This window comes from Macaca fascicularis, chromosome 5, assembly GCF_037993035.2.
Source record: "Macaca fascicularis isolate 582-1 chromosome 5, T2T-MFA8v1.1".
Classification (NCBI taxonomy): Eukaryota; Metazoa; Chordata; class Mammalia; order Primates; family Cercopithecidae; genus Macaca; species Macaca fascicularis.
The window spans coordinates 48,583,340-48,596,752 of NC_088379.1; the positions used below are offsets into that span (position 1 = coordinate 48,583,340).

Below are 13,413 nucleotides of genomic sequence, written 5' to 3' on the forward strand. Positions count from 1 at the left end.
CAAGAACCTGCCCTGCCAGAGTTTGCATTCTAGTAGGGGAGAATGATAGTATTCAGAGAACAAATAAAGAAATGATCTCATTTTAGACCAAGCTGCCATGAAGGAAACAGGATTGTAGAATGAAAGGTAACTGGGTATGGGGGATTAGAGAAAGCTGTCTGAGGAGAGGTGACATTTGAGATGAAATTTGCAAACTGAGAAAACAGTTGTGAGGGCTGGGATGTTGGCAGAAGGAACACATATAGAGGACTGAGGGAGAACCACACTTGGTGTGTTTGAGGGACATCAGGGTGACTGGCTTGGCTGAAGCTTGGTGAAGAGTAATAGATGATGTGGAGAGGCTGGGGAGGGCCATACCAGGGCCTTGTAGAACACAGAAGTGTTGCTGTTATTTTTTTCTTATTTTCATTTTATTATTAGTATTATTTTTAATGTCAATAGTTTTTTTTTTTAATTTTTTTATTTTTTAGCTGGCGTCTCACTCTGTCACCCAGGCTGGGGTGCAGTGGCATGATCTTGGTTCCCTGCAACCTCTGCCTTCTGGCTTCAAGCGATTCTCTTGCCTCAGCCTCCGGAGCAGCTGGGATTACAGGTGCACACCACCATGCCCAGCTAATTTTTGTACTTTTAGCAGAGATGGAATTTCACTGTGATGGGCAGGCTGGTCTCAAACTCCTGACCTCAAGTTATCTGCCTGCCTTCGCCTCCCAAAGTGCTGGGATTACAGGCATGAGCCACCGTCCCTGGCCATTGTCAATAGTTTTTGGGCAGGTGGTTTTTGGTTATGTGGATAAGTTCTTTAGAGGTGATTTCTGAGATTTTAGTGCACCCATCACCCAAGCAGTGTACACTGTACCAAATATGTAGTCTTTTTTTGTTATTACATTTTTTTTCAATAGGTTTTTGGGGGAACGGGTGGTGTTTGGTTATGTGAATAGGTTATTTAGTGGTGATTTCCGAGATTTTGGTGCATCCATCACCCGAGCAGTGTAATTGTAACCAATTTGTAGTCTTTTATTCCTCACTCCCTCCCACTCTTTGCCCTGAGTCTCCAAAGTTCATTGTATCATTCTTATGGCTTTGCATCCTCATAGCTTAGCTCCCACTTATGTGCAAGAACATATAATGTTTGGTTTTCCATTCCTGAGACACTTCACTTAGAATAATGGTCTCCAATTCCATCCAGGTTGTTGCAAATGCCATTATTTTATTCATTTTTATGCCTGAATAGTATTCCATTACACACACACACACACACACACACATGCACACACACATTATCTATCTATCTATCTATCTATCTATCTATCTATCTATCTATCTATCTAATCATATTTTCTTTATCCACTTGTTGATTGATGGGCATTTGGGCTGGTTCTATATTTTTGCAATTTCAAAGTGTGCTGCTGTAAACATGTATATGCAAGTATCTTTTTCATATAATGACTTCTTTTCCTCTGGGTAGATACCCAGGAGTGTGATTGCTGGATCAAATTGTAGATCTATTTTTAGTTCTTTAAGGAATCTCCACACTATTTTCCATAGTGGTTGTACAAGTTTACCTTCCCACAAACAGTGTAAAAGTGTTCCTTTTTCACTACATCCATGTCAACATTTATTAGTTTTTGATTTTTTGATTATGGCCATTCTTGCAGGAGTAAGGTGGTATCACATTGTGGTTTTGATTTGCATTTCCCTTGAACATTAGTGATGTTGAGCATTTTTCCATATGTTTTTTGGCCATTTGTATATCTTCTTTTGAGAATTGTCTTTTCATGTCCTTAGCCCACTTTTTGATGGGATTTTTTTTTCTTGCTGATTTGTTTGAGTTCCTTGTAGATTCCGGGTATTAGTCCTTTTTCAGATGTATAGATAGCAAAGATTTCCCCCTATCTTGTGAGTTGTCTGTTTAGTCTGCCAATTATTTCTTTTGCTGTGCAGAAGTTTTTTAGTTTAATTAAGCTCCATCTGTTTATCTTTGTTTTTGTTGCATTTGTTTTTGGGTTCTTGGTCATGAAGTCTCTGCCTAAGCCAATTTTAAAAGAGCTTTTCCAATGTTGTATTCTAGAATTTTTATGGTTTCAGGTGTTAGATCTAAGTCTTTGATCCATCTTGAGTTGATTTTTCTAAAAAGTGAGAGATGGGGATCCAGTTTTATTCTTCTACCTGTGGCTTGCCAGTTATCCTAGTACCATTTGTTGAATAGAATGTCCTTTTCCACTTCATGTTTTTGTTTGCTTTGTTGAAGATCAGTGGACTGTAATCATTTGGCTTTATTTCTGGGTTCTCTATTCTGTTCCATTGGTCTATATGCCTGTTTTTATACCAGTGCCATGCTGTTTTGGTGACTAGGGCCTTATAGTATATTTTGAAGTTGGGTAATGTAAGGCCTCTAATTTATTATTTTTACTTAGTCTTGCTTTGGCTATGCAGACTCTTTTTTGGTTCCATATGAATTTTAGTTTTTTTTCCAGTTCTGTGAAGAATGATGGTGGTATTTTAATGAGAATTGCATTGAATTTATAGATTGCTTTTGGCAGTATGGTTATTTTCACAATATTGATTCTACCCATCCATGAGCATGGATGTGTTCGCATTTGTTTGTGTCATCTATGATTTCTTTCAGGAGTGTTTCATAATTTTCCTTGTAGAGGTCTTTCACATCCTTGGTTAAGTATATTCCTAAACATTTTATTTTATTTATTTTTTCAGCTATTGTGAAAGGGGTTGGATTCTTGATTTGATTATCACTTTGGCCACTGTTGGTGTATAGAAGGGCTACTAATTTGTGTACACTAATTTTGTATCTTGAAACTTTGCTGAATTCATTTACCAGTTCTAGGAGCTTTTTGGTGGAGTCTTTGGGGTTTTCCAGATATACCATTATGTCATCCACAAACAATGACAGTTTGACTTCCTTTTTATCAATTTGATACCCTTTATTTCCTTCTCTTCTTGATTGTGCTGGCTAGAACTTTCAGTACTATGTTGAATAGAAGTAGTGAAAGTGGACATCCTTGTCTTGTTCCAGGTCACAGGGGAATGCTTTCAACTTTTCCCTATTCGGTATAATGTTGGCTATGGGTTTGTAATAAATGGCTTTTATTACTTTAAGGTGTGACCTTTCTATGCCGATTTTGCTGAGGGTTTTAATCATAAAGGGACGCTGGATTTTGTCAACTGCTTTTTCTGTGTCTATTGAGATGATCATGTGATTTTTGTTTTAAATTCCGTTTATGTGGTGTATCACATTTATTGACTTACAGATGTTAAACCATCCCTGCATCCCTGATATGAAACCCACTTGATCATGGTGGATTATCTTTTTGATATTCTGGTGGATTCAGTTTGCTACTATTTTGTTGAGGATTTTTGCAACTATATTCATCAGATATATTGGGCTGTAGTTTTCTTTTTTTGTTATCTCCTTTGCTAGTTTTGGTATTAGAGTGATACTGGCTTCATAGAATGATTTAGAAAGGATCCCCTCTTTCTCTATCTTTTTGAATAGTGTCAGCAGGATTGGTACCAATTCTTCTTTGAATGTCTGATGGAATTCGGCTGTGAATCTGTCTGGTCCTGGACTTTTTTTTTGTTAGCAACTTTTAAATTGCCATTTCAATCTTGCTACTTTTCATTGGTCTGTTCAGAGTTTCTATTTCTTCCTGGTTTAATCTAGGAGGGTTGTGTATTTCCAGAAATTTATCCATCTCCTCTAGATTTTCTAGTTTATGTACGTAGACATGTTCATGCTAGCATTGAATGATCTTTTGTATTTCTGTGGTATTTGTTGTAGTATCTTCTGTTTTATTTCTAATTGAACTTATTCTTTACTTGGGTTATCTCACTAATAGTCTATCAATTTTATTTATCTTTTCAAATAGTCAGCTTTTTGTTTCATTTATCTTTTGTATTTTTGTTCGTTTGTTTTTTCAATCTCATTTAATTCGGCTCTGATTTTTGTTATTTCTTTTCTTCTGCTGGGCTTGGGTTTGGTTTGTTCTTTTTTCTCTAGTTCCTTGAGGTGTGATCTTAGGTTCTTTATTTGTGCTGTTTCAAACTTTTTGATATAGGCATTTAAGGCTATGAACTTTCTTAGTACTGCCTTTGCTGTATCGCAGAGGTTTTGATAGGTTGTTTCACTATTATCATTCAGTTCAAAGAATTTTTTAAATTTCCATCTTGATTTAATTGTGGACACAATGATCATTCAAGAGCAGGTTATTTAATTTCTATATATTTGCATGGTTTCGAAGGTTCCTTTTGAAGTTGATTTCCAATTTTTATTTTTTATTTTTTGAGATGGAGTTTTGCTCTTGTCACCCAGGCTGGAGTGCAATGGCACAATCTCAGTTCACTGCAACCTCTGTGTCCCAGATTCAATTGATCCTCCTGTCTCACCCTCCCAAGTACCTGGGATTACAGGCATGCACCACCACATCCAGTTAAATTTTGTATTTTTAGTAGAGACAGGGTTTTGCCCCATGTTGGTCAGGCTGGTCTTGAACTCCCGACCTCAGGTGATCCACCTGCCTCACCCTCTAAAAGTGCTGGGATTACAGGCATGAGCCACTGTGTCTGGCTGATTTCTAATTTTATTCCATTGTGGTCTGAGAGAGAGTACTTGCTATAATTTCATTTTCTTAAATTTGTTGAAAATTGTTTTGTGGCCTATCATATGGTCTATCTTGGAGAATGTTCCATGTGCTGATGAATAGAATGTGTATTCTGCAGTTGTTGGGTAGAATGTTCTGTAAATATCTGTTAAGTCCATTTGTTCCAGGGTATTGTTTAAGTGTTTATTTGTTGACTTTCTCTCTTGATGACCTCTCTAGTGCTGTCAGTGCAGTACTGAAGTCCCCACTGTTATTGTGTTGCTATCTCATTTCTTAGGTCTAGTAGTAATTGTTTTATAAATTGGGGAATGCCAGTGTTAGGTGCATATATATTTAGGGTTATGATATTTTCCTGTTGGACTAGTCCTTTTATCATTATATAATGTCCTTCTTTGTCTTTTTTAACTGCTGTTGTTTTAAAGTTTGTTTTGTCTGATATAAAAATAGCAACTCCTGCTCACTTTTGGTGTCCATTTGCATGGAATATCTTTTCCACCCCTTTACCTTAAGTTTATGTGAGTCCTTAGGTGTCAGGTGAGTCTTTTGAAGACAGCAGGTACTTGGCTGGTAAATTCTTACCCATTCTGCCATTCTAAGTCTTGTAAATGGACCATTTAGGGCATTTACATTTAATGTTAGTATTGAGACATGAGGTACTATTCTATTCATTGTGCTGTTTGTTGCCTGAATACCTTGGGTTTTCTTTCATTGTGTTGTTGTTTATTAGGTTCTTGAGATTTATGCTTTCTGGAGATTCTGTTTTGGTGTATTTCAAAGATTTGTTTCAAGATTTAGAGCTCCTTTTAGCAGTTCTTGTAGTGCTGGCTTGGTAGTGGCAAATTCTCTTAGCATTTGTTTCGCTGTAAAAGACTGTATCTTTCCTTCATTTATGAAAACTTAGTCTTGCTGGGTACAAAATTCTTGGCTGATAATTTTTTGGTTTAAGGGGGCTAAAGATAGGACCCTAATCTATTCTACCTTGTAGGTTTTTTGCTGAGAAATCTGCTGTTAATCTGATCGGTTTTCCTTTATAGGTTACCTGATGTTTTTGCCTCATACCTTTTAAGATTCTTTTCTTTGTCTTGACTTCAGATAACCTGATGACTATGTGCCTAGGTGGTGATCTTTTTGCAACATATTTCCCAAGTGTTTTTTGAGCTTCTTGTATTTGGATGTCTAGATCTCCAGCAAGGCTAGGGAAGTTCTCCTCAATTATTCCCTCAAATATGTTTCCAAACTTTTAGATTTATCTTCTTCCTTGGGAACACTAATTATTCATAGGTTTGTTCATTTAACATAATCCAAAACTTCTTGGAGGCTTTGTTTATTTTTTAAATTGTTTTTCCTTTGTCTTTGTCAGATTGGGTTAACTTGAAAGCCTTGTCTTCAACCTTTGTTCTATTCTTCTATTTGTTCAAGTCTATTGAACTTCTATTCAAGAAGTTCTTTCTTCTATTTGTTCAATTCTATCGGTGAGATTTTCCACTGCATTTTACACTTCTCTAAGCGTGTCCTTCATTTCCAGAAGTTGTGATTGTTTTTTATTTATCCTACCTATTTCACCAGAAATTTTTCCATTCATGTCTTGCATCATTTTTTTTTTTTTAATTTCTTTAAGTTGGACTTTACCTTTTTCTGGTGCCTCCTTGATTGGCTTAAGAGTCAACTGTCTGAATTCTTTTTCTGGCAATTCAGTGATTTCATCTTGGTTTGGATCCATTGCTGGTGAGCTAGTGTGATCTTTTGGGGCTGTTAAAGAACCTTGTTTTGCCATGTTAATAGAATTGTCTTTCTGATTCCTTCTCATTTGTGTAGACTATGTCAGAGGGAAGATCTGGGACTCAAGGCTGCTGTTCAGATTCTTTTGTCCCACAGGGTGCTCCCTTGATGTGGTGCTCTTCCCTTTCCCCCAGGGATGGGGCTTTCTGAGAGCTGAACTGTAGTGATTATTTCTCTTCTGGATCTAGCTACCCAGCAGAGCTACTGGGTTCTGGGCTGGTACTTGGGAGTATCTGCGAAGAGTCCTGTGATGTGATCTGTCTTCAGATCTCTTGGTAATGGATACCAGCACTTGTTCCAGTGGAGGTAGCAGGGGAGTGAAGCATACTCTGTGAGGGTCCTTGATTGTATTTTTGTTATGTGTGCTAGTTTTGTGTTAGCTGGCCTCCAGCCAGGGGGTGGCACTTTCAAGAGCACATCAGCTGTGGTAGTATATAGGCAGGATCAGGTGGTGGGTGGGGCCATGGAACTCCTACAAAAGTATGTCCTTTTTCTTCAGCTACAAGGGCCAGTAGAGAAAGACCATCAGGTGGGGACAGGGTTAGGTGCCTCTGAGCTCAGACTCTTGTTGGGCCGGGCTGGCTGTAGCTGCTGTGGGAGATGGGTGTGTGGATACTAGGCCAATGGAGTTATATTTCCAGGGGAATCATTGCTGCCTCTGCTGTGTCACATAGGTTGCCAGGAAAGTGGGGAAAAGCTGGCAGCCACAGGCCTCACCCAGCTCCCATGCAATCCATAGCGCAAAAGGCTGGTCTCACTCTAACCGTGCCCCCACAACAGCACTGAGTTTATGTCCAGGCAGCTGGTGAGCAGGGCTAGGAACTTGCCCCAGGCTAAAAGCCTCCCAGCTGAGAAAGCAAGCCGACTGATTGTTCCTTGGCTGTCCCATGGACCCTGCAGCAGCAATCCACTTCCTTCAAAGGGTCTGTGGATTCCCTTGGCTTTCCTGGCATGTTCCTGTGGTAATTCTTGGAGCAGAAGTTCATGATGTGGGTCTCCATGCACTGCTCTCTCTGTTGAAGTGGGAGCTGCAAGTTAGTTTTGCCTCCGATTTGCCATTTTCCTGCCATCCCCAAGATGTAGTCTTTTATCCCTTACCCCGTCCAACCCATCCCTCCAAGTCCCCCAAGTTCATTGTATAAGTCATGCCTTTGCATCCTCATGACTTAGTTCCCACTTATAGGTAAGAACATACAATATTTGGTTTTTAATTCCCGAGTTACCTCACTCAGAATAACGGCATTCAGCCCCATCCAAGTTGCTGCAAAAGATATTATTTTGTTCCTTTTCACGGCTGAGTAGTATTCCATGGTGTGTGTGTGTGTGTGTATACGTATGTATATGTGTGTGTGTGTGTGTGTATATATATATATATTACATTTTCTTTATCCAGTCATTGGTCGATGGGTGCTTAAGTTGGTTCCATATCTTTGCAATTGTGAATTGTGCTACTGTAAACATGTGTGTCCAAGTCTTTAACATAATGACTTCTTTCCTTTTGGGTAGATCCCCAGTAGTGGGATTGCTGGATCAAATGGTAGTTCTCCTTTTAGTTCTTTAAGGAATCTCTAAACTGTTTTCCATTGTGATTGTACTAATTTACATTCTCATGGTGATTTTATTTTACTTGCGATGGAAGCCACGGTAGTGTCTCAAGCAGGAGAGTGAAGAAAAATGATATATGTCAATTTGGATGCTCTTTGAAAAATGGATTATAGGGAGATAAGAATGGATGCAAGGAGATAAGTTCTGAGGCTTCTTCAGCTGTCTAGTAGAGAGATGATGGTGATCTTTGCTGGTGTAATGGAAATAAAGTTGGAGATAAGTGGATAGACTTAGAACATATTTTGAAAGTAGAATTGATAGGATTGGCAGAGAGGGTAGATGTTGGGTAAGGAGAAGGAAGGAATCAAGGAGACTTCTATGTTTTTGGTTTGAGCAGCTGGATGAAGGGAGTGGCATTTCCTGGGAAGAATAAAGGAATAACATGTTTTGGAGTGATGATATCTAGAATTAATTACAGATGAATAGTTGCAAGAAAAAGGATAGCATGATAAATATAATATGCCTCTTGAAATCTCTATTGATGGTTCTGCTTTCTTTACTAGGTATTAATTTGATTTTTTTTCTGTTTTTACCATTCTAAAAATTATTTAATTTTTTTTGTCATTGCATAGTAGGAGTGTACATTTTTAGGGTACATGGGATGTTTTGATAAAGGCATGCATTGTAAAATAAGCACATTGTGGAGAATGGGATATCCATTCCCTTAAGCATTTGTCCTTTGGGTTACAAACAATTCAGTTACATTCTTTATTTTAAAATATACAATTAAATTATCATTGACTATAGTCACCTTATTGTTCTATCAAATAGTAGGTCTTATTCTTTTGATTTTTTTTGACCCATTAGCCATTGCCACCTCCCTCCCCGAGTCCCCTACTACCTTAGTAGGTAATCATTTGAGATGGATACTTAGGGTTGGGCAGTGCATTCTCTGGCTTACACATGACCTGAGGACCTCATAAAAGGGGCTGTGCTCCTGGACCTTGAGCTTTCCAGTACAGCAGGGGTGTAACATCATTCATAACTAGGTTAGAATAAGCTGACCACTTCTTCAATATGTTGAAGGCCCCTCTGTATCCCTCTGTGTGATTCATTTCCCATGCAAGAGTAAACACTATCCTGAGTATTGTGATTTTTTTTTAGCACTTTCATGCGTTCCTTTCTATTGTTACCATATATGACAGATCCCTAGACAATACTGCTTTTTTTCTAAATGACATCTAATGTATGTATTTTGCAACGTACTTTTTTTTTTTTTTTTAATTTAAAGTAATCTTTCTGAGATTCCTCCTTGTGGACCTATGTAGCCCTAATTCACTTATTAGGGTTGTGTAGTGTTCCATTCCACATATGTAGCACCATTTGTTTATTCATTTTCCTGCTTATGGACAGCCAGGCTCTTTCTAACTTTTTATTACTATAAGCAGTGCTTATTACAAATACTCACTTTTCCAACATCCCTCCTAACTTCCAAGCTTAAGCTAGAAATTTACAGAAGACTAATTTGAGAATGCTGTATGGCAAATATCTCCTTCTTTTCATGGATTAAATGTGGGAAAATGTCTAAGGAAATTCCTTTGCTGAAATAAGAATTTTGGTAGAGAGAAGTGGAGAAAAGTGGGTCACTGAAACTGCCATTGTTCACAGTTGTCCTAAATTATCATTAAAACAATTCCTCAGGCACCAGCCAAAGAGGTCTCTGCTGCTATCTGGCCTTTCAGGTTTGGATATGACAATGAAGGGTGGTCTAGTCTAGAAAGATCAGCTCACCTTCTCAATGAAACAGGTAAGTCTTTCTGGAATTAGTTCCAGGTTTTGAGAAACTATTATTGTTACTTTTATTTTCAGCAGGGTCATAAGCCATAACTTAACACAGGTATTAAATTAAATTTATGACCAGCAGATGGTCATAAACTCACCTCAAAAATGCTCTACTTTGGCAGGCAGCTGCCGGGGGACTGAGCTTCTGTAACCACATCTGTCTTTGTTTGAGAGCAATTAATTCAGGTGATTCTGAGCAATTCCTCATACTGAGTATCTGCAGGGGATTCGTGTTGGGTTGTTCTTAGGGATGCCCCTGCTAGTAGCTCCTGTCACCTAGGGACCCACTGCTGGGGACCAGAAAACTGTTGGATCAAAAGGCAGAATGGGTTGCAGGGAAAAGAAAGAGAGATCAGACTGTTACTGTGTCTATGTAGAAAAGGAAGACATAAGAAATTCCATTTTGATTTATACTAAGAAAATTATTTTGCCTTGAGATGCTGTTAATCTGTAACTTTAGCCCCAACCCTGTGCTCGCAGAAACATGTGATGTATGGAATCAAGATTTAAGGGATCTAGGGCTGTGCAGGATATGCCTTGTTAACAATATGTTTACAGGCAGTGTGCTTGGTAAAAGTCATCGCCATTCTCCATTCTCGATTAGCCAGGGGCACAATGCACTCTGGAAAGTCACAGGGGCCTCTGCCCAAGAAAGCCTGGGTATTGTCCAAGGTTTCCTCCCACTGAGACAGCCTGAGATATGGCCTCATGGGAAGGGAAAGACTTGCCTGTCCCCCAGCCCAACACCCATAAAAGGTCAATGCTGAGGAGGATTAGTAAAAGAGGAAGGCCTCTTGTAGTTGAGATAAGAGGAAGGCCTCCATCTCCTGCATGTCCCCGGGAACAGAATGTCTCGGTGTAAAACCCGATCATACATTCGTTCTATTCTGAGATAGGAGAAAACTGCCCTGTGGCTGGAGGTGAGATATGCTGGCAGCAATGCTGCTCTGTTACTCTTTGCTACACTGAGATGTTTGGGTGGAGAGAAGCATAAATTTGGCCTACATACACATCCGGGCACAGTACCTCCCCTTGAACTTATTTGTAACACAGATTCCTTTGCTCACATGTTTTCCTGCTGACCTTCTCCCCACTATCATCCTGTTCTCCTGCCGCATTCCCCTTGCTGAGATAGTGAAAATAGTAATCAATAAATACTCAGGGAACTCAGTGACTGGGGCCTGTGCAGGTCCTCCATATGCTGAGCACTGGTCCCCTGGGATCAGTATTCTTTCTCTATACTTTGTCTCTGTGTCTTATTTCTTTTCTCAGTCTCTCATTCCACCTTATGAAAAATGCCCACAATTGCTTCCAACAGGCCTAGGGTCAATTTGATTTTTTCAATGCTCCAGGGTGCTCATTTTTGTGTGAAGCATCTTTGAAATGTGAGAGTGTTTTTGGTTCTTAGACCAGCTACGGGTGTATGGAGCAGGATAAGTAAAGGAATAACCTGTTCTGGTTATTCTTAATGATAAGCATACCTCCTGAGAAATGTCTTAGTATCTATATGTATATAATACCACTGAGACATTTCTTTGCCCCTTAGCCCTTTTTTAGTCTGATTGCAGGCTTCCAAGGCACTCCTGGCCAAGATCTAGAAACGCCAATCAACTTAGTTCTGGGTCAGTACCATGGAGCTATCTGTCCTGGAATAAAATGCTATGGTGCACCGTTCTCTTGTTTCTGAACATAAATTGGATATTTGAGAAATGCGTTAAGATTATTTGAAATTTTAGGAATGATGTTGAGCACATTTGAAAATTTTTATCCTTCTCGGTAGTTCCTGGAGGTGTTTCACGTTTTAATTGCATTCTAAACATGGAAAAATTCCTTTAGAGCTCAGATTTGAGCCACTTCCTTCCAGTGACTTATTAAAAATTACTTTGTTTTTGGGTTATCAGTAAAGAAAAAAAGGTTAAGGGTCAAGAATAAAATGTTGCTCATTGTTTTTTGCCTTGCTGTGATTCATCACTGTATGCTACTTTTTTTTTTTTTCCCTGAACAGGTGCAGATTTCATAACAATTTTGGAGAGTGATGCTTCTAAGCCCTATATGGGGAACAATGACTTAACCATGTGGCTAGGGGAGAAGTTGGGTTTCTATACAGACTTTGGTCCAAGCACAAGGTATCACACTTGGGGGTGAGTATACACTTGAGAATTAATCCTGAAGATAGTCCTGAAAGGCTAGGCTGCATAGACTTGGAGTGGCAAGTTGATATTTTCATACCTTTGGTGAATATGCCCCAGTGATGCTTCTTGTGGGTTGAGGAGGTGCTGGAGATATGCACATTCTGTAATTTTTCAAATGGTTTTTCTATGACTGGATATTTCCAGTTCTTCACCATTATAAATCTAGGAGCTGAGGTCACAGCACCAAGCATGTCTGGCCTGGATGCTGTCCTCATGGAGCTTACTTTCCGGTGTAAGACAGAAAATCAACATGTACACACAAAAGATAAATAAGGTACTTCACAATCATAATAAGTGCTGTGTAGAAAAGAAACCACTGAGGGAGAATAACTGGGTGGGCATTGGCCGTGGGGATGCTACTATAGGCAGGGTGATCAGGAAGGTCTCTGCGAAGATGTCATTGTGAGCAGGAGCCAGGATCAGCCTTGGGAAGAGCTGAGGGAACAGTCTGGGTGAAGACTGAGGCAGGATCCATCTTGGTGTGCCTGGAGCATGGGGGGCCAAAGTGCAACTGGTAAGAAAGGAAGTCAAGGATGGGTACCCGATCATAAGAGGGCTCCATTTTATCCAGTTGTGATTGGAAGCCACTGGAGGATTTTAAACAGATAGTGATCTGGAAGAACAGATTCTCAGGGACAAGAGTGGGAGCCAGGAGGCAGAAATGATAGGTGGAATAGCACAGATGAGAGATGACAATGGGAACAGCGGAGATGGTGACAAGAGGACAAACTCAGGAACTATTTTAGAATAGAGCCAACAGAACTTACAACAGTTTAGATGTCAGTGGAGGAGAAGGAAGAATCAAGGGCGATGTCTAGGTTTTTGACCTGAGTACCCGCTAAGAGATGATGCCCTTTAATGGAATGGGAACCATCAAGAAAGTTGTAGGTTTGTGTTAAGTGTGAGATACCCCAAGACAGTCAAGTCATGCCCAGTAGGCAGTTGGTTATGGCCTGGAGGGCTGAGAAGGACAGGCCAGGCTGGAGATGTACTTTCAGCTATCATCGTACAGAGACAGACCTGTCTCAGAGACTCCATGAAGGTGACAGAGAATGCATCTAGTTAGAGAAGAGAAGCCTACTAAGGACTGAGCTCTGTGGCTTAGAGTGAGGTGGAATGCCTTTTCATATGCCTATAGGACAGTTTTTCATTTCTAATTTTGTAAATTGTTACTCCATGTCCTAGTTGGCAAGACTGTACCTTCCCATATGTGTTGATTAATATTATGATTGTTTACGCAAATATGTTGGCAGAGTAACTGCAAGTACAATGGGTTTTGTGTATTGTTAATGCTGCCCTTTTCGTGTGTCCATAGCTCTTATTAAAACAGAGTTGATGGTGTTTCCTTAGTGACACAGTGAGACATGCTAACTAGCAGATGAAAGGATCTGACAAGTGGACTGCCATATAAGTCTCTGCCACATTGCTTTGAATGTCCC

General features: G+C 39.6%; 1 protein-coding gene across 1 annotated transcript in view; it reads left to right on the forward strand.

Annotated features, from left to right (window-relative positions):
• Positions 1-13,413, forward strand: part of CWH43 (cell wall biogenesis 43 C-terminal homolog) — an 89,703-nt gene that overhangs the window by 31,462 nt on the left and 44,828 nt on the right. Inside the window, exons 10-11 of the mRNA XM_005554882.4 lie at positions 9,642-9,747; positions 11,788-11,923. Coding sequence (XP_005554939.3) covers positions 9,642-9,747; positions 11,788-11,923 — 242 coding nt within the window. The remainder of the gene's footprint in view (positions 1-9,641; positions 9,748-11,787; positions 11,924-13,413) is intronic.